The sequence below is a fragment of the Nilaparvata lugens genome, chromosome 11 (assembly GCF_014356525.2).
Source record: "Nilaparvata lugens isolate BPH chromosome 11, ASM1435652v1, whole genome shotgun sequence".
Taxonomy (NCBI): Eukaryota; Metazoa; Arthropoda; class Insecta; order Hemiptera; family Delphacidae; genus Nilaparvata; species Nilaparvata lugens.
In genome coordinates, this window is record NC_052514.1 from 13,268,268 (window position 1) to 13,290,695 (window position 22,428).

The window sequence follows — 22,428 nt, forward strand, 5'->3', positions numbered from 1 at the left end:
CTGTTACATTCATATCCATGTTTTAAGAAATTGGACTAACCGAACAAAGTTGTTAGATATTAATTTATGTGATGCATTATTATGCATTGGAATGAATTGAAACTCACCTTGCTCGTCTATAAATTATTGGTCCATTAATTAACATTTTGAAGATAAAGCCATTGAGCTTCCAAGTTTAGTTGAATATTAGTGGTATTTCATGTAACAGAAACAGATGGAACAATTCAGTAAGAAACAATATGAGTTTAAATATATTGGAGTGTTTTACATAATTTTTGGAAACTCAACGTGGAAGTTGAATCAGTTTTTATAAAACATTAAAATCAATTGAACCTTATCTCGCCTTTTTTGTGAATTACTCCTCTCATTTCTACTTAAGGTTGTGCAAAGGCTAAAATTAAACTTCCTACTGAGGATATTTTTCAGTGTTTCGATTTAGGATTTATATAATATCAAGCTATCAAAATTAAAAAGTTTTTTCAGGAAATCATTTTTTTCGATCATTACTTTTTGGGATATGAGCGCCTAAAGTTTAAATTTTTGTGCCACAACGTTTCAAGTTCGGTGAAAGATAATTCAAAACCATGATATTTCAAGGATAGATTCTTCATGATATTGCTGATCTAATAAAACAAACACTTTTTAAAAAAATAAATTTTTGAGAAATTATTCAATTTACCAAAAATGACCGAAAATAACTCAACTGAAGGTTATTTTTGGTCAAGGCTTCACTACACAAGACGCGAATAATACACAGTACTAATAGAAATAGATGACAAAATAATTCAAAAGGGTACTCAGATTTATATTTTTTATTTATATCAAGAGTAGCCCTAAAGGAAAAATACAGTACTAATAGCTTATTTGGATATTTCCTAACAAAAAATACGGTAATTGAAAATAGGTTTCACAGGTAGTGGTGGCTTCATTTCTTCATTACAGGGTTTCTGAATGTTCATGAAACAAGCTACAAATAATAAAATCTATCATTTAATAGTTTATGATGTGATAGCTTTTGAAATCGCTTGCCGGTGGTTCGTAACTCACCTGAATCTGTAAAATCACAGTATTTATTCATACCTTAGAAAATATGGGATAAAGGTTTCTTGAAGAAAATAAATTAAACATTAATAATTAAAAGATAATATAATTTGAAAAATATGTGAGTGATAAACTATACAATGATTACTTAATATCAGAGGGGTAAAATTTAATGGTGAACATAGAAAACCCATCACACTAGAAAAATAAAGTAATTACAATTTATTATGATACAATTCGATAATAGAATAAGAATAATCACTTCAACTAAATATTCAAGAAAAACTAGATTTTGAAACGTGCTCCAATATGAAATTTTCAATCTGAAACTTCGTTCTAGAGACTTTAGGAAGGAAATATCTCAATCATTATAGATTATCCAAATCAAATACCACTTCTAAATGAGTAGAAAACTGAAAATTACATTGTACAGTAGCAGAATTATAAATTGACTGTAATAAAATAGCTACAAGAAGAGATATTTATTTGTATTCTGTTTCAAGAGCTTAAATTAAAATATTCCATTTCTTTATTCGTGTTTAACATTTTGTGTTCCATTCATACAGCTTTTCCTTTACAATTACAATTGAAATCTTTTTTGGGATAGAAAATTATTCTTGAAAACAGATCAAGCAATGAACAAATACAGTTTCCAGGCTATCAAGCTTTTTTCCATTTATCTGCAGTGAATTCAGACGTTTCCCCCTAAAATCAAAATACACCAACTATATAGTTCAGAAACAATATGGGCCTACTAAAGGTTGAGTAACAGTATAATATAAACTCATAGAAAATAATATTCATCTCAGTTTTTTATTACAGATTTCGCAATTCTCTAATCTTGACAATGGAGTATAAAATCTGTTCTTCATAAACAGGTCAAGAAATGGAAAATATAATTATGTCTCAATTATTTTTCTTAAGATTTCGCAATTTTCTAATCTTGCTACCAGACAATTTACCCTGGAATATAATGAAGCAACTGAATTTGATAAGCTAAACTAAATATACATTACAAGAAGACGGAGTACAAAATCTGTTCTATATTTGAAACAGGTCAAGCAATAGACAATGAGATTATACGTGAGTATTTTGCAAGGTTTGCATTTTTCTAGGCCTGACGAAGCCTTGCCAAACGCTGAGTCAGCTCGTCCTGTTCCTGTGAGGCTTGCATTGATGACGTCACACTCATGTTGTCCGCTGGAGGCAACTCCATGTTCAAGTCCAAACTGAAAAGAAAACACATTAATCAATCAAGTTTTATTGCAAAAATAGTACAAAAATAAATTATTACAAGAAATACATCAAGGGCCGTTTGCACAGTGACAGTTTAAACTAAATTTCAATTAAAACTGGATTATTCAGTATCAAGTCTAGTTTGTTATAATGTGTTTCATTTCGAGTTTGAGCCACCTGCTGATTAAATCGATTTTAATCTTTGACTGTGCTTTGAATTAGTTATTTTTTCTTGTAGGGAAAGAGGTAACTAATGAAAACTACAAATTAATCAACTAAACAAATTAATTAAAATAACTAACAGAATTTCTCTCTGAAGATAATAGTTGTCACCCGACATGAGGAGAGGCCACGATCTCCTTATCACTGAGACGATGTTAGCAACAATGATTCATATTCAACATTTTCCTGAATTTTTGGTCAATAATATGGAGTGTTCCAAAAAACGCAACATTTGAATTAATTATTAATTAAATCATCACTTACTTATAATTTTAAAAAAATATTTTCCATTACAATGAAAAGTGTATTTCCTGCTATTAATATTGTGGAACACAATATCACACAACATCCCTCCACGACTCTTGCGGCACACTTTCACTTTTTTAACAGAATTTGTGTTTCCCTGGAGCCCTGGACTCTCAGTGATACTTATTCATTTGACATAAACAATTTTCTCAATAAACCACCCAAAACATGGGCGTCCTGGAGGTAAAAAGCAAATTCGTATGGCTTTTGGGGAGTCCCTCGCGGGAAGGTTCCACCGAAGTATGACAGTCGTAAGACCCATTGATATCCAAAAGCCAACTTTTTTCCTCAAACTTTTCATTGAGTCTCTTAACTGTTAAACTATTTAAGTGGAATTAGTGGACCGAAAATTCCACAAAATGTTTGATTTAGCTTATCAGTCCCCTTACTTATAAAGTGTTTTCAGAAACACAATGCGTTTCTCCATTGTGTCAACTAACCCCAGATAGAACTGATGACAAAACAGGCAGTATAACAGTGCTACCAACCCAACTTACAATGGCGTGGAATTCAAATGTTGCGTTCTTTTTGGGACATTCTTTACAATGTAAACAATGATCGAAAAGTCGCGCAAACTACTGTAATTTATGAAGCTGGGTATGAGTGGCCATCTAACAAAAGTCTACATAGACTATCTCAACGAAGTGATCGTAGTGTAGTGTACTAAAATGACATCCACCAAGACAATAGTAACTCATCAGCTTTAAAAACCAATTAAGGAAAACAAATGCAGTACTGTCATTGGTTTGATATTTCAATTGGAAATATTTTATCATAAATTTCTAAATATATCTATATTCCATCAAAAATACAAAACCTACTCTGATCAAATTTGTCAACGATGAAAACTGTTCTCATTTCAGTTAAAAGTCAGAATTATGGAACGCGAGTAGCGAGTTCTTACTGGTGACTAGAGCTTTGACACTTGGAGCTGGTGACAGTTTTTTGGGCTTGTTTGTTCGACAATTACGACTGATTGCTTTCATCAATCATCTTAAATTTTCAACACATATTCTTCAAACCATTGGAGTTCGATGGCCAACGAGATTGACTCACTCCTTCGTTCTTTTTGAGGATATAAGAGGTTTGAATGTGCATAATAAAAACATGCTTAATAATTATTTATCATAACAAATCATAAATCAGCTGTAATATGTATTATAAATTGTATGAAATTGTAATAAATAACATTTTATTGAAAGCAAATCACGAAGCACAAAACAAAGTCAACATGAGTGTTATTGAAACATATTATGTTATCATATATACATTGAAACATAAAAGCTGGATTTACACCAAAGTTATCAACAAAATGTTAATAACTTAATCCTTATAGATATTTTTAGATTGAACGGAACTTGACAAACACATATGTGCATGATGTGTATGATAAGTTATGTTCAAATTAATAGAATCTATAAGGATTAAGGTATTAACACTTTTAATAACTTTGGTGTAAACGCAGCTAAACAGTCACTAATAACTTAGAAACAAGAAAAAAATTTAATGCATCTTGAACTATTTCTCTTGACTTTCCACTACTTTTCAATAGAACCGAGAATAATAGAACTAATTCAGCAGTATTTACAGCAAGTTCTTCAGCTAGTAGAATGAATCCTACAAATTGTATGATCGGCCATTACTTTAGGATTGATAGTTCTGGCTGAATTAAGATTTAAAACACACACAACAACAGAGGGAGAAAAACCAAACGTCTCTGCATGTAGACGAGAGCAGACTAAAGCATACAGACGGACGTTTGTGTGCGTTGTAAAATTGGGGATAAATTTTTCCTCCTCTGTTGCTGCGTGCGTTTGCCTTAACTGGGGATGCTAATTTACGAGGTGCTTTTGAAGTTATTCAACTGTAGATTGTAAAACGTACTGTGTTGAATAAAAATACTATCTTTTCTCTATGGTGGTGCTTACCCAGCCTCATCTGCGACCTGTTGCATGAGGTTGTCAACATCGCCCTGTGGCACAGAGGTGGTGACCGTCTGCGACATGGTGTTCTCCATGTAGGAGCTGTGCACATCCAAGTCCTCGAACTGGTTCTCGAACTTGTCCATCAGGTTGGAGATCTTCTCCAGGTTCATCGACTTCATCGCCGCATCCATCGCTTTCACTACGCCTGCCATTGATTGTGTTACCTGAAACACCGTCAAAATTATATTAAAATGTTTACCATTGATTGCGTTACCTGAACCAGAGTCAAAACTACATCAGAATAATTGCCATTGATTGTGTTACCTGAAACACCGTCAAAATTATATTAAAATGTTACCATTGATTGCGTTACCTGAACCAGAGTCAAAACTATATCAGAATAATTGCCATTGATTGTGTTACCTGAACCAGAGTCAACATTATATTAAAATGATGAGTTATCCAAATATAAATACAGTGGTAAAACTTGTAGGTCAAGGCTGGCCGTTCTCTGATTAGACAAACCGTTTACTCCAAGAAATCGAATGTTGAGCGGTGGTTTCAGACAAAGACAAATACATTTCTTAGGCCGGTTACAGAGCTCGACCGACCGTCAGTGCGTACGTCAGTCACGCTTGTCTTTTCCATAAATGTTCCATGTATCCGTACAGAGCAGGACTAACCACACGCATGCGCACGGTCAGTACCATGCGTTTTACACTGCGTACGAAGACCATCGGTCGAGCTTGTACGCATCCGTTCCATCGGTCGACTGACGCGCTATTGAAGCAAATAGAAGAGTTCACAGTTGATCAGTTGCCCGATCGTGCCATAACCCCGCGCTGACACCTCTGCCCGACAATCAGCTAATAGAATAATAATATAATGAATGAATTCAATATTAATAAATATATCATAATTATTTGAAATTAGAATTTTTCTACACATTTCTCCATCTATTTCCAACTTTCTTATTAGGAAAAATAATATATTATTATTATCTACAGTACATTTATTATACTGGTTTATTTATTATAGGTTGTATTGAAATTCGAAATCAGCAATTAAAGAATTTGCAAACGCGTCCATTTTTTGAGTCAGATCAGTTCGTTCGTCAGGACAGCTCTTAAACCGAAAAACTGATGTATGGATGCGTATGGTCAGGATGGTACATACGCACTGACGGTCGGTTGAGCTCTGTAACGGCCATAAGGTGCGAACAGATTGATTTTTCAAATTTGTCTGAAATCCGAATTTGAATTAAATTGAATTTGTCATTATACGAAGCCACCCAATACCGACCGATTCGTCATTCTATAGAGAACGTTTTGCCTAATCAGTGTGCCTGAATGTAGGTTTTTGTTGCACCACAAACACCCGCATTTCACTTTTCATCAGCTGATTATACCTGTATTTGCACAGAGACAGTAAGATACAGAATATTTTAATAAGCATAGCATCACCCACCTGACGGAAAGTGAAATGCTCGTGTTCGTGACGCATATGTCTGTACACACCTCAAAACAAATAGATTTATAGACAAAGACAAATAGAATCCATGTTTTTTCTTTGTCTGAAACCACCCAACACCGATTCGACATTTCAGAGAGAATGTTTGTTCTAGTCAGTGTGTCTGAAGGTGAGGTTTTGTTTATGCTCCATGATTCGACGACTACGGATGTCTTTGTTGCTTAGGGGAATGTTCACACTTTCGCAGGATACAAACGTGTGAACACTAACATAAGTTTTGATTATTCTTCAAATCAAATTGATATCAGCTTTATTCCACAATAAACAAGTTACAATACAATAAATGACATTACTTTTTTCAATGTTTTATGGGAAGAGCGAGCCTTTATTGTGGATAGACATACGGTATTCTTCCGTAATAGACAAATCATCACGCATGAACGAAAACTCACCTCAAGAGAATTATAAAAAAAGTTGTGGAAGTTACTTTTTCATCTCATCTTTTTTGTTATTCTTTTTCTCCTTCTCCTACTTCTGCTTCTGAACTATTAAGATTGAATTACATTTCTAGAAAGAGTGGTATCCACCCTAGTAGCGACTGCATTGACTCAACCTAAACGTTACAAAAAACATTCAAGATGCCTCTTACTCAACATTATCACGGCTAGCTACACACACATCGATTTTTGCCGTCCTTATAAATTCTATTAGTTTAAACAGATGATGTTTGTCAAGTTATGTGTAATCTGCTAGAATTCATAAGGACGGAGAAATATCGTACGAACAAAATTCGATGTTTATGTAACTGGCTTAAGAGCATGACAATACAGAGAGCGATCTGCGGGTCTTAGGATGATTCTGTCATCCAAGACCGCTTAGATACAGAGATCGATCTGCGGAGGGCGATCAGAGCCTCCATCGGATCCAATTTATCCACAAGTTAGATCCATTATCCACACAATTGGACTCAGAAATGAAAGCCAGATGTGTAGGCTTTGTAATCAGTCTGAAGAAACTGCCAAGCATATCATACTGGAATGCGAAAGACTTGGGGCTAGAAGAAGAGCTCTCTTCGGTTGCAAGCTACCAGGTGAGGAATGGGGTGTTAGTATGGGGAAAAAACTCCTGGACCTTGTAAAGGACAAAGGAGTTGGTTTGCCTAACTAACATACTTGGGACACACAATAAGCTTCGGTTGAAGTGTGAGGTTCTTTGAACCTTTGAATCCGTCCCTTCAAAGCATAAACATAAGTTAGATCCAAAAACTTTTAGCCTTATAATAGTTAGTGTCTTATTATGTATTTTATGAATTTCTGATTTATATAATAAATTGTGATATATGTTGAAATGTGTATGCTGACAATGCAGAAATTTTTTACATGTGATAATATTGTAAACGAATGAAAATGAAAATAAATCATTTGAATTTGGAACCAAGACCGCTCTGATCGCTCTTCGCATACCGTTCTCTGTGTGTCCAGGCCCTCACCCTTCGGGTTGTAAGACCTAACCTAACCTTATCTATCTTCAAGCTCACCTTTCGGGTAGTAAGAGCAGTCTGAACCCGGCTAGCGACCGCATCAACCCTAGCACTCATGCGCAGATAGTTGACGGCCTGGTTCTTCTGACGGATGGCGTTCTCCGCGTGAATCCTGGCCACCTCCATGTTTCCCTTCTGGATCGCCTTCTTTGTCTTCGCCTTCTCTGCCTTCTCCTCCTTCTCGCACCGCTTCGAGTTGCGCTCCAACTCCTTGGCGGCAAATTTCAAATTGAACAAGTGGTCTGTGACACGTCAAGAGTCAAAGAAAGCACACACATAGAGTGAGGACAAATTCAATCAATTATTACAAGAATAGTTTTAGTTGTTTATAATAAGCTCTATTTTCTTTTTCTATTGACATGATTATCATACTGTGTATGAACACAAGTTGTTCTTTGCCGGTAGTGCCATATTGTAACTTGAAAATATTTAGAGGAGAGTGGGGGAATAATAAATCTATTTTTAAAATTGTATGTATGTGTTTAAGATTGTGAATAAATTCACATAGTTACCTTGAACCGTCCTACATATCATATAAAAATTTCAAAGGATTCAACAACGTTTTTGATATGAAAATCTATACTTCAAGTGGACCCTTGCAAAAACTTTACCTACCCAAAGTCATGTTTCTGCGGAAATTTTTATCTTTCCCAACTTTACTCTACTTAGTTTGCTCCCAATCTCTTCATCAAACCTTTTCATAGACTAATAGAGCCTTTCAATCTAATTAATTTATTAATGTGTATATCATTTTTAACAAATAAATTTGAATTGAATTTAAAGTCTGTTCAACTTGAGTTGAGAGTATTTTATTTTTAGAATCTTTGTTGGAAATATGCAAGTGTTTCCGTTATATTTATAGTTTCAAATTATAGAGTTAAAAATGGAAGATTTTATAGAAATTGCAGTTAACCAACTGCTGTACACAGCTTTTTATTTAGCTTTGTGTTTGGATATTTGAAATAATTATTATAGACTAGGTAAAGTTATAGAGTTGAGTCTGTGTTAATTCAATTTTATTCAAGCACATCAAAAGAATGATTGGGAGAGAATCAATAGGATTTTGAATTGAATCGATGCATTTGTAAGAACGTGGGTAAATCTTGAATCTGAAATTATGGTTGAATTATTGATTTTAATACAGTTTTAATAGTTTCAAATTGAAACAGTCAATTTCTGATAATCGTAAAACAATGTAAAATGTGTCAACTATTACTGGCTAACTATCTAGAATTTATTTGTTGAAGTGGCGAAGTTTGAACAGTAATGTCCATTCTACCACTTAACCATGAAAAGAGACCCTGATAATAAGACTGATTGATGACTTATTGAATTGAAAGGAATAATTAAAGTGGACTGGCAAACTACCTACTAGGATGGGACACTTATTTCAAAACTAAAATTCAAGATCATAGAATTAAGTCATTAAATTATTCTTAGAATTAAGTAGAGCTAGAGACAGAAAATTAGTGATTAATTGAATGATGAATATTACCTTGTTTTCAACTCCCGAGCTTACTGAGGACTGATGAGACAAACTCAATAATTATTCAATTTCTTCAAAACCATTTAGAATACATTATTCTATGCTTCAAATCTATTCTGTTGTATGTGGAATTTTTCATACTTTGTACTGTATTGAAATATATACTTTCATTCGAAACAGTAATATCAGAGAAAGCAGATGTAATGTTTTCTTTATTCTTATTCTATGGTACTTTTAAGCTTACTATTATAAAATTGGCCGTTTGCACAGTGACAGTTTAAACTAAATTTCATTTTAAACTGGATTAAATCCGTATCAAGTCTCGTTTGTTATAATGTGTTTCATTTTGAGTTTAAGCCACCAGCTGATTAAATTCAGTTTAAGCTTTGACTGTGCAAACGCCCCAAGTCTACAAGATAAGATACTAATCTGTTACAAAACAATGCAACTCCCACCAAAATTTTGGTTATTACAAGTAATAATTCATTTAGAATAATACTGATGATTCCATAATTATGTTGAGAGAACAATCAACAAATTGTGCTTACAGGGGGAAAATCTCATACTGATATACACACAAATATTTGGATGAATTATCTGGAAACCATCTAACAATTTCAATAAGTTATTCAAAATCAATCAAGCCACGATCTGATTTGATTATATACGATGAGGAATTGTTTTGACTTCGGTACCTCAATCCCAAATTAGATAATATTTTTGTATATTTTGCAACAAATTAGCATTTTTATATAAACATCCAATCCTTGATTTTACAGTCTCTTCTTTAGACCATGTAAAGCAGTTGTTAGAATTATTTCAAAACTTATTAATATCATATTCTACTAACTGAATTTATTATAATGATTATCAACTTTTATTTCAGTTTATTGATGTTTCAGGAACACAGAATTTCAAACAGACGTTACAAAGAATTCTTCCTACATAGGTTATTCAATCTGATAAGAGCTAAAACGTTTGATAACAACTATTATTGTACTATTCTTCAATTTTCTTAGTTGGGGATGGCATTTAAGATTCAAATTTCAACACTAGGCTATTTACCAATGCAACAATAATTTATTTCAAAGGCCATACAAAGCATGACCGTTCAAGAGAAAATGACACACACAAAAATTACAGAAAACAATGATACAATATTGATCTTACAGTCCTATGTACAACAGTAGTTTTTAAATAGTTTCAAATCAGTCACGATAACTGTTCAATTATTGTCCTTTATACAATATAAACTTTTTCACTATTATAATTCAGTCGCATTAACTGTTAATGAGTATTTGACATGTTCAAATGTTCCACCACAAGGTTACACTATAATCCACTAGTACACAGTACCGAATTCCACATTTAAAAAATTGAATTATCTTCAAGAAAATAATTTAATATCAAGTAATTTAACCCTGTAATATCTTTAATTGTTATCTGTCGAAAATCAGAATCCATCAATCTTCTACATATTAACTGAATTATTCAAATAACAGCAACAGTGTGCTTTTCAATTTTATCAGAAATCACAACTGCTTTCTCAAAACAGTGCCCTCAAATATTCCAAAACATCACAAATTAATTCTAAAAAATTGACAATTTCCCCGCAATTTAAATCAGAAAAGAAACTACACGTCTCTATAGAAATGAAGCATATTTTACTTAATGCTATTCCTCAAGATTCCATTCTCATTCTCAAACAATTGACAACTTCCTCTAAATTCTTTCAATAACAGCATCAGTGTGCTTTTCAATTTCATCAGAAATCACAACTGCTTCCTCATTGCAGTTTCCACAAATATTCCCAAACATCACAAATTTAAAAAAATACAATTTCTCGCAATTCAAATCAGAAAAAGGAACTACACGTCTCACTAGAAATCAAGCATACTTTACTCAATGGTTTTCCTCAAAATTCCAACCTCATTTTCAAAAAATTGACAACTTCGTCAAAATTCCTTCAATCTGAATCAGAAGAGGAACTTGACGAACTCTCACTACTACTACTGCTCTCCTCACTCTCATCCTTCTCCTCCTCCTCCTTCCTCTTGTGCTTCTTCGATTTGTACGACTTCTCCTTGTGTTTACTTTTCCTACTGCGTTTCAACGATTCGTACTCGCTGTGAAGTCGTTTACTTTCAGAAGCTTTGTAATACTCCATGTAAGCTTTGGCTGATGGTATACTACAGCTGCGATGCGAGCTTTTCTTCTTAGCAGCCTTTTTCACAAGACTCTCTTTCTCTTCATCAGCTGAGTCCTCTATCTCAATCGTAGGCACTTCGGCGAGGTTGAGTTGCGGAGGAGGGGGAGGAAGTGGAGGATTGTGATTGGGTGACGACAAACTAGAGGGAGGAGTAGAAGCCACGGAATTCTCCCCACTTTTCATCTCATTTGAATTTGGCGCCAATTCCGGCGGCAACTGTGGACCAATCACAGGTTCTGAATTTGTGTCCTGTTTTTTGTTGATTAGGTTCAAAAACGCAGCCGCTCTACGTTTTCTTTCCAACTGTTTTTCCCGCTCTTTTTCGTCAAGTTTTTCCTTATCTTTTCCGACAAGTTTCTCCCGCTCTTTGCCCACCGGCTTTTCCTTCTCATTTCCCACCATTTTCTCTTTATCTTTTCCCACAACTTTCTCCTTATCTTTCGCCGCAATTTTCTCCTTCTCTTTCCTCAACACCTTCACCTTCTCCGCTAGCTTCGTCTTCTCTCTTTCTTTCCCTGACATCTTCTCTTTATCCCTCCCCACCTGGACCACCTTCTCTTTCTCCACCACTTTAATCTTCTTCTCCACGGGTTTCTTCTCTACAATCATCAACAACTTCTCCCCCTTCCCCCTAACTTGTTCCTCCAGAATTTTTACCTCTGGAATCACCACAACTTCTGTAACTCTCACTACGTTTTCCACAACAACTTTCTCCTCCCTTACTTCCTTCTCCTCCCCTCCTTCTTCTCTTTCCTCATCCTCCTCACCTTCTGAACTCTCCTCAACAGGTAGCGCACTTTTTATCTCCAACCCTTCACTTTCTTTCGGTTTTTTTATGGAAAAACAAACCGGCAACGGTTTTGACACTCCGCCCACTTTTTTCTGCACTCCGTCACTTTTCACAGCAACATCCTTCTTCAGCGAATCACAGGACGTGTCATCAAAACTCTCCACTTTTTCACAACTATTTTGTGGCTCCTCAGGAACCACTTCACTAACACTCGGTTTCAACAAACTCTCATAATGTCCCACCTGCCTCGAATAGTACTCATAAAACTGGTTACTGGGATTCAAAAAATGAAACCTGGGATCACCTTTACTCCGCACTATACTCTCAAAATCCCTGCCGTTTTTCGCAACATAGCTTGCCATTTTATCAATAATTAGTTGCAGATCTGCTGGGGGTAAATCAATAACCGGTAGTGTCGGCGCGGGAGGAACTGTTACCGCTACTTCCACCTCAGGAACTGGAACAGATACTTGGAGAGGAGGTGGTGGCTCACAATACATCACTGTTTCCTCCTCCATGACAGGTCCTTCAAAAACTGGGTTCTCCATCTCTTGTTCCACGGGGTCATAATAAGCACAAGCTCCTTGCTGTCTTTTTCTCCTTCTCCTCTTAGGAGGCCTAGATGGTCGAGTGACCGGACTCAACGACCCTTTAGAATCCTCCTCCAACTCCTCCTGTACCCTAGTAACTGGTACCCGCTCCTCACTACTCGCTGCTACCCCATCGTAACTGTTACTGTTACTTTCCTCCCTGGAGTTGGCTACAGTTTCTGCAGCAGCACCTAAAAATTTACTCTGATTACCCTTGATTTTATTCACCAACATGGAATACGCACAATCAGCTGACGGTTTATAATTAATTGTGGGAATCACTGGAGCTACATCAACGTTACTACTTGTCCCCGCTAAACTCCCATGCAAATAATAACTGTTACTGTTATTTTGTTGAGAATTTTCTTGTTCGTTACTACCACCATCCCCTCCACTTGCAGGTATCACAGGTTTGTACCTTCCAGTTTTAATAGCAGACAACAAGAACCGATAATAAGGATGTAGGGGTGAGTTCAGCGACAAAAACTGAAACTGAGGGTTGTTAGACTGTTTGATTTTCAACACGATTTCCATCTGAGAGCCTTGCCGATCTATGAACATGGCGGTTTTCTCGATGATTGCGTTTAGTTTGACACTTTCCGGTATCACCATACCCTGGGGGAGGTCCAGTTCTACAGGCGGCTTGAAGGGTTCGTCTAGTTCTTTATCGTTGCTAGACTCCTCCCCCTTATCTTCCTCCCCGTTTTTATCACCACCTCCCTCCACTTCTTCATCATATTTGTAGGATACCTGTCCATAAGCTTTGTCGCTACCTAAGGCTTGGTGTAAACGTTTCAATTCCTCCTCCTGATATAAAGCTTCCTCGTCTTCGTTATGCGTCAAAGCTCTGTACCGTTCCTCATCGCACATCTGCTCTATCTTCAATTCCTCCTGGGACAAATTGAACCAAAGCGGCTCCTCGCTCTGACCGCCAGCGGTCTCAAACTGTGACAAATCATAGACGGCACCCCTCACATCGTATCTATCGATTTTCAACGACTCGTTCCCCATCCAAGGTATCAGATGCTTGCCTTGGTCTACATAAAGCGCCTTCTCGTCGTCTCTGAAAAGTTTACAAGCGTAACCGAACACTAGAAGCTCCTCTTCGGGTTCATCTTTTTTCCTTAGAATGCCAGATTCGTTAACTTGCCAGGTTTGGCGTTGGTAAGCCATGATTTCAATATTCAAAACTGGAGGTCAAACGAAAAATAGTGAACTTTGATAAAAGCTTCTACACTGTTTTTAGTTTATGTTCCACAGACTAAATTGTAACATTTAAATTGAATTGATGTAGAATAATTGTTTCAAATTAAAAACAAAGTTTCCAACTTGAGATCACTGACAAATTTCAAACTTACAATTTGTTATTATATTTACTCTCATAGAACTATCAGTTATTGAAATTCAGAATGAATAATAATCAATTCATTTTCCTGAGAGATTGAAGCATGTTTATAAAACATGACCAAGAGTTTTAATACTAATAATTCATCATTGAACCACAAGCTTTCAAAAAATTAGAATTTAAATGTTCATGCCTTCTTCCAATGCAATGTTCAATAAAGGCCATACTGTTTTTATAAATTCTCATCTAGGGCTATTACAAATACACAAATTAATAATCAAACCACAATTTTCACTGAAACATTTTGATGGACTGAAGTATTGTAGCATTTTTTGTGAAAATATAGTTGCGAAGACAGAGAAACTGTCTACCACTAAATAGTCTTGAAGCCCTTATTTGAATAGAGCCTTGGTTGTAGAAAATGATTTAGAAAACCAAGAATTGCCCACCATTCAAGTATTTTGTTGATTTTTTAGGTAATTGTTCATGCTTCAGTCTGATAATATTCTGGTGTGACATCATTTATAATTCACAAAGTTACGAATTGTTCAACACTAGGCTATAATTCAACGATGAATAAGTTGAAAGGCATCCACACTAAACAATAAATATATGATCATATAGCCTATAGATTCATAAATTATAAATGTCGATTTAATTTTTCGTCTAATCGAACAAAAATTTAACACATTTTCTTCAGTCAGTCCTCAGCAATCAATATCCCGCCATAGTAAGCCCTGGATATTACAATTAAAGGAAATATGTTCAACAACTGATTTCTATAGCCTACAAAAAAATTGACATATTTAAAGTGTTCAAAAATTTTTAAAATGGAAACTAAGTTAATTGATTATAAAATAGAACTTTTTATTTGGGGAGTGTTCAAAATTCGAATAAGAGGAAGTCATGCAATTTACATAATATATGACAGATTGTAGTGGAGAGAGATAGGTCTATTATTACAAACCTAATTCTATTCAATTATTCAATACAGTATAATTGAATATGGGTACGAACGAATATAAAATAATACTTGAGCCTGTAATTTAGAAGAGGAAAGAATTACCATTTCCAAACTTCCTTAAAACAAAACGATTTGTCATATAGAATACCATACCGGCAATAAAATTTAACTATTATTACACAGTAACTTAAAAGCTAAGTAATTAGCCTACAGTAATGATCCGAAAAAAAATTTAGCTGACTTTCATAAGAATAATAGCAACATTGATTAAAAGCTACTAGAACGAATAATAAAAATAGGCTGCCATGGTGGAGAATGGAATGGAAATATTTTTAAATGATTTATTGGTTAATGTAGACTACCTATGAAAGTTTTGCTAAATTCTAACAAGGGCTTCAACATTTGAAGTAAATTTAATAATGTTGGTAGCAGAAATTTATGTAATCTTTATTCAGAAAATTTTCTACAAGATCTAGCGAATTTTCAAAGTGTTGAGGAAACCCTGAATTGCAAAAATGTAGGACATGAATGTCATATAAGGAACAATCAAATGCGAACTGAAAAGTTAGGTTAACTGAAATGATTTGAGCGTTTTGTTCAATAGAAAACTATAAATAAAGCAAACGGGTTACTGCATGGATGAAGATAGAAGACCTGAAAAGGAAATAAAGTAGAGATCCTTTTGTGTACAATAACAAAGCCTTCTAACAAAAGATTTAAATCGAAAATGGTTATACTCGAAATTAACTTTTAGATGATCAGTGTTTTATAATAGTTTAAAATTCCAACATTTTTAATGATATGGGTAATTATCCAAATTTATAATGCATGAAAGCATTGATAGAATAAAATATTAAAAGTAAATAAAACAATAAATTATGAAATAGGTACTCAGCATGAGTCATAATGACATTATCACATCAGCAAGTACTCAATTTTGGAAACTTCAATTTAATAGAAAACATTTTCCTGATTACAAAGGATACTTTCCATGGCCGCAGACATTGTAAAAAATATTAAAGATGCACGAAATCACTGAAATTCACTAACTGGTGATCCAAAATGGGTTACACAATCACTCTAAAATTCAATACGTTCAATATTTTGCACTGGCTTCTAGCTTGGTTGATTTTCCTTCCTTTTCGACAAATTTTGTCACTCCATCGCCATATTCTGACAATGCTGACTGTATAATTATTATGTTAGCATTGGAGCGGCTGCACTGCGGTCTCAATTCAGAGACATCTGTATAAAGACGGCAGTGGCGGGTGACATTCACTTTATCACTGATTTCAGTTCATAACAAATTAACCTGGTTATAGTGAGGTCCACGTTATAATGGCAGTGATGAAAGATAGGAGAAAAACGTTGCCAAGTCTCTCCATTTTGCCCCTGACTGTACACAGCTGTTACTCAATTCACCCCATTAAATTTAATCCAAAGATAATTATCAATTCCTTCATAAAATAATCAATTTAATGTCAAATTGATCAATAAAATATATTTTTTCATAATTTGATTCAAAAATTTGCTTTCATGACTGAAATCAGATTTTTATTTTTATACAAACCTGAAATGGCGGCTAATTTGAAAAGCTGTGATACAACAGTCTGAATTTCAAAACAACAGAAATTGAGTTATTTTGTTAGGTATGCTATTCCAATTTCATTTTAAAATAATAGAAAAATATAAATCCTATTATAAATAAGTAATTTTAATGGATTAATTCTGAAATAACTTTTCAATATTATTCATACCGGTACCAGTAGGTGTAACCTATACGGGTAGGCTAACTGAAGCATGGATGAAGTCTAGGATGGTTAGTTATCAACTTTTAAAATGTCAATTCATGTATTTTAATTTGTGTTTCTCATACGGTAATGTTAAAAAATTATTTCATTGTTTCGAAAATACATTTCAAATCAATTATACGACTTGTGTACTCAAGTATTTTGATAGAATGAAGAAAAAAAATGGCGGCTGAGAATATGGTTTGTTCAGTTTTGTACAGTCACTGTCAAAAGTAAATATAAAATATTCTGGCAAATAGACAACATTGCAAAGCGAGAGAGATAGTGCTATCTGTTTCGTTGTATGATAGAAAAGGACAGCATCAGTATTGTCATAGGCGAGGTAGCCATGTGACGAGGTGGCCATGTATTAGAGGTGGCTATGGTATTGTCAATCGTTCACTGCCATTATAATGTGGACCTCACTATAGTGAACGTTTTCGTTCTTTATGATTGTTATCTGTTCAGACTTTAAAAATTAAATTGACTATATTGCCATTCAAAAGTTAAAACTCAGCACCCCAAACCCACCTTTCCACCTTTAGAAACGTGAACGTTGTTGTTGTCAAAGTGAAGAACATGATAAACAAAAACCTTTTCAAGTTATGTTCACCCAATCTTATTATAGCTAAGTACCTCCTGAGGTAGAAATTGGCTATTTTTTGTGTATTGGAATATGGGCTTAAGTACACTCATCAATATATTCTCCATTTTTCAACCAAATTTGACTTAAAATGCATGATTTTTGACCGCCTTGACGAGCCAAAAAAATGAAGTGTGGTACGATGAAATCTGAGCATTGTGTCGAAAGTTATGTGTTTAAATTTTGATCCTTGAGGTGTCCTTACGTGCACCTCTCCACTGGGAAATACTGAAATGAAGTGTATCTAACGGGTGATTCTCATAGAACATAATCTCATGAGCTTATGTCATTTTGCGAAATACAAATGTGAGGACAATGCAGTTGGTAAAGATGGCTGAAGCTCAAAATTGGGTGTTTTTCACAATATTCAAGGACCATTGTTGTCAGATGTACCTCGAAATCTATATGAGATAGAGCGGTCTACCTGATCTCAGATTGTAGAGAACAAAAATATGCCCAGCGGGATTTTGAATTATACATCTAAATGGTAACAATCGGAAGATAATGTTGATCAAAAACTAAAATTCATCAGAAATAATTGTTCCTTTGAATTTTACTCATTTTTAAAAAATCAACAAATTGGAAGGATTCTACCATCTACTATTCTCTAGGATTCTACTATTCTCCATCTCCTCTGTTAAAAATCATAACTCAGTAGGCATACTCATTGGAGATAGAGAGTTTCAAATGGTCTCATTTTATTCAGAGTTTTTTAATCTGAAAAAAGGTAAGAGCAAATTTTTCTGTTCAATTAACGGATTTGGAAGAAATAACTGGAAAATGAACCGAAAATATAAGGTTTTTGGTCTATTACTCTGTATCTAGCACAAGAAGATTTTGCATGAAGAAATTGGTTCTGGACTTCTCTCATGTATCCAAATAATATAATATTGAAAAATTAGAACTACAATATAAATTGCAAGCACACCCCCTTTTTACTTTCCTTGCGCTATTACCAAAGGTGGACTGTGGAATGTGAACTGGACCAGTTTGAACTTGATCAGTGCTGCCACTTCCAGATGTATAGCTGATTTGGCCCTTGTACATGACCTGCAGCAGGTGAACGAAGTGCTCAATTCAAGAGCACTTCTGGATTTAGTCTTCTCATCCATTCCGAATCCAACTGTTTGTGAGTCCCAAGATCCACTTGTTCCTATGGATAGGTATCATCCTGCCCTGCATATTGGCTATTGCTTGATTGATGGGTTTCAGCCTAAATATGTTAAATACATTCCTGATTTTCGGAGAAGTGACTTGTTTTCCATTTTTAAGGTTCTACAGGGGATGGATTATCCAGTTTTCAGTTCCAGTGAGGGCTCGGTGGTGGAGGAGAGTTTCAATGAATTCTGTAGATACTTGCATTCGACTATCATGAGGTTCACACCAATGAAGAGGGTTCATGTCTCTAATTTCCCTAGATGGTTTTCCAAGGACTTGAAAAGACTGATTGTGGCCAAAAAGATTGCTCATAGGAAATACAAGGCTGTTGGTGATGTCCACCTCTATGAGGCTTTCTGCAGTTTGAGGGAACAATGCAAAGTCCTGACTAGAAGATGTTATGAGGCCTATATAATGGGAGTTGAGGATTCTGTTCAGACCAATGTCAGGTCTTTCTGGTCACATGTTAATGGGTTGAAGAGGGCCTCAAACAGACCTGCCATCATGAGGCTGGGTGACAGGAGTGCTTCAACAGCTGTTGGGAAGTGTGAACTCTTTGCTGATTTCTTCTCTTCTACATTTTCTCATGACACAATACCTGTTCCTGTCTTTGATTTTGGCTGGAACCAATCGGTTCCACCCTGCTGCATTGCACCCATGGATATTCAGCAAAGGTTAGAGGTCTTGGATATTGGTAGGAGCATGGGACCTGATGTTATTCCTTCACTGGTGCTCCGGTTCTGTGCCCCTGTCTTGGCTGGACACTTGGCGGTTCTTTTTTCCAATTTGCTAAGGATAGGTATTTCCCCAAGGTTCTCAAGAGTGGTTTTTTGGTACCTGTCCATAAGTCAGGAGATCATTGTGAGGTGGAGAATCTCAGACCTGTAACTATTCAGTCTGTGATTGCCATGGTGTTTGAGGGTATTGTCATGGATCATCTTTATTTCCACTTAAGAAGTTGTATATCTCTGGAGCAACATGATTTTTTGAGATCCAGATCTACGACAACTAATCTGCTGGAGTTTCAGGAATATGTCATTGGTGCCTTTGTGGATGCTTGTCAGGTTGATTGCCTATATCTGGACCTATCAAAGGCATTTGATAGAGTTGATCACTCTCTTATGATTGCCAAGCTGAAGGGTTATGGTGTTCATGGTTCCCTGCTGATGTGGCTGGATAGCTACCTTAGAGACAGATCCCTTATTGTGAGATATGAGGGTCAAGAGTCATCTCCTTTTAGGGCATTGTCTGGTGTTCTGCAGGGGTCACACCTGGGCCCTCTCCTCTTCAACTTATTTATGAATGATATTGGCAGTGTCATCTCATGTCATTTCTTGATGTATGCTGATGATGTGAAACTCTTTGATGTGGTGAAGCCTGGTCTGGGGCATGTGGCTTTGCAGGGCTCACTTGGCAGGATTGATTAATGGTGCCTCAATAATGGTATGGCCTTGAATGATGCCAAGTGTGTCATGATGTCTTTTAGACGTGGATCTAACATACTTGACTTCCAGTACTTTTTGAGGGGTGCTCTATTCAAGAGAGTGTTGAAATTCAAGGACTTGGGGGTTGTGATGAGTCCTTCTCTCAGTCCATTGGAACATATTTGTCGTATGACGTCTAGAGCTGGGTCTTTGCTTGGTTTCATTTTCAGGTCCTCAAGAGATTTCAGATCTCCTTATAGCCTCTTGGTCCTGTTTAGGGCTCTGGTCCTGCCTGTCCTGGAGTATGCATCGGTTGTCTGGACGCCATATCATCAGTATCAAATAGATCAGCTGCAGAGGGTGCAGAGGCGATTTGTAAGAATGCTTGGCTGTAGGATGGGATTTGCCTACTTTGATGTTCCTGTGATAGAATTGGAGAAGCGTTTCGGACTCTTACCTTTAGCTCAAAAGAGAAGACTTAATGATCTGGTGCTTCTTTTTAAGTTGGTGGATGGGACATTGGACTGCCCTGAATTACTGGCTGGCATTGATATTTGTGCTCCACGAGGGACCCGTTCCAGGACCATTTTCTGCAGAGGCCTTCATACTACTGCCTATGCCTATAACAGTGGACTGTCTAGGATATTGCGATCGGGCTGTGAGGCTGCTGCAGCTGGGATAGAATTCCTTGGTGTGTCTGCTATGGCTTTCAAGAGAGTGGTTTTACAGTTGGGTCTATAGCTTTTCTATTTTGCAGAGCTCCAATGTATTAAAGGCTTTTTCTCTGGCTGCTTTCATTGTATTGCTTGTTTCATTGCTTTTTTGGTATTTTTTCTTATTTTGTTATCATTTGTATTAGTTGGCTGTGTTTGGTTATAGTGTTAGTGTTATTGTGTTATTGTTTTAGTTATTATTCTATTGTTGTGCTTGCTGCTATTGAATTACTGTGTTTACTTTGCTATTGCTAAAAATATTTGGTTTTCATTTGCTTCAAGTTGTTGAATTTGCGCTGATAGTTTCTAATGCATATTTGTACATTTCATTCATTACTGTTATTAGTTGTTATACTTCTGAATTGCTAAGTTACTTATTCGACTTTATGTCATGTATCTCATATTTATATTTATATTTGTCTTGTTATTTTTGTTGATCTTGTTACTATTGTATTCTTTTGAAATTGTTGTATACCGTTGGAAATGTAATAAATAAATAAATAGGTAAGGAAAGTATTGCTTTCCGAGAAAAATTAAGGTACCCCAATTTCTAAATTTCTATACGTTTCAAGGTCCCCTGAGTCCAAAAAAGTAGTTTTTGGGTATTGGTGTGTGTGTGTGTGTGTGTGTGTGTGTGTGTGTGTGTGTGTGTGTGTGTGTGAGAGAGAGTGTATGTGTGTCTGCTTACACAATATCTCATCTCCCAAATCAACGGTATGACTTGAAATTTGGAACTTGAGGTCCTTACACTATAAGGATCCGACACGAACAATTTCGATCAAATGCAATTCAATAAGGGCTGAAATGGCGAAAATGTTGTCAAAAACAAGGTTTTTCGCGATTTTCTCGAAAATGGCTCCAACGATTTTGATCAAATTCATACCAAAAATAGTCATTGATAAGCTATATCAACTGCCACAAGTCTCATATCTGTAAAAATTGCAGGAGCTTCACCCCATCTATACAAAGTTTGATTTTAGATTTCCAATTATCAGGTCTCAGATACAATTTAAACATAAAAATTCAAGTGGAAAAGATTGAGCATAAAGAACAGTACATTATTAATGTTCAGTAACATTTTCACCTAAAATTGAAAATAAGCTCGGAATTCGAGAAAATGTTATTATTCAATTGCAAACTGTTGGCAACTGTTGATTCTATTAAATCATTCACTATGTAGAGATAGCAGACCTTGTGTGTCTCCAGCGTTATTGTCCTGTCACTAGCTGGCACAGATCTTTGAATAGTAGACTTGAGATGCGCATGTACACTAGCGTCAGGTGTTCAATTTTCATAATGGTAAGGAAAGTTGTGTGAGTATGCCACACCAGATTTTTTATATCCATATTGACTATAGTGAGGTCCACGTTATAATGACAGTATTTGATCAACTTTGGTTTTGCTATCCTTGTCTATCATTCGACAAAGCCGGTGGTACTATCCTTTTCTAGGTCCACAACGATGCCAATTATGTTTTTGACAGTGTAGAAATATAATTAATGGATAAACAGAATTGGCATCGCTATTCTTCTATCTTTATCCACTGCCATTATAACGTGGACCTCACTATAGACTA

The 22,428-nt window shown here is 35.6% G+C and overlaps 2 protein-coding genes across 2 annotated transcripts; both read right to left on the reverse strand.

Annotated features, from left to right (window-relative positions):
- Positions 1-1,127: 1,127 nt before the first annotated feature.
- On the reverse strand, positions 1,128-16,326 carry LOC111049342 (charged multivesicular body protein 1b). Its single transcript, XM_022335387.2, has 4 exons — positions 16,111-16,326; positions 7,738-7,982; positions 4,734-4,954; positions 1,128-2,270 (listed from the first exon to the last, which is right to left on the reverse strand). Exons 1-4 carry the CDS (start codon positions 16,127-16,129, stop codon positions 2,153-2,155), a joined length of 603 nt encoding a protein of 200 aa, XP_022191079.1. The 5' UTR covers positions 16,130-16,326; the 3' UTR covers positions 1,128-2,152.
- Positions 10,285-16,307, reverse strand: LOC111054887 (protein suppressor of white apricot-like). Its single transcript, XM_039437621.1, has 2 exons — positions 16,111-16,307; positions 10,285-14,897 (listed from the first exon to the last, which is right to left on the reverse strand). Exon 2 carries the CDS (start codon positions 13,986-13,988, stop codon positions 11,193-11,195), a length of 2,796 nt encoding a protein of 931 aa, XP_039293555.1. The 5' UTR covers positions 13,989-14,897; positions 16,111-16,307; the 3' UTR covers positions 10,285-11,192.
- Positions 16,327-22,428: the final 6,102 nt, after the last annotated feature.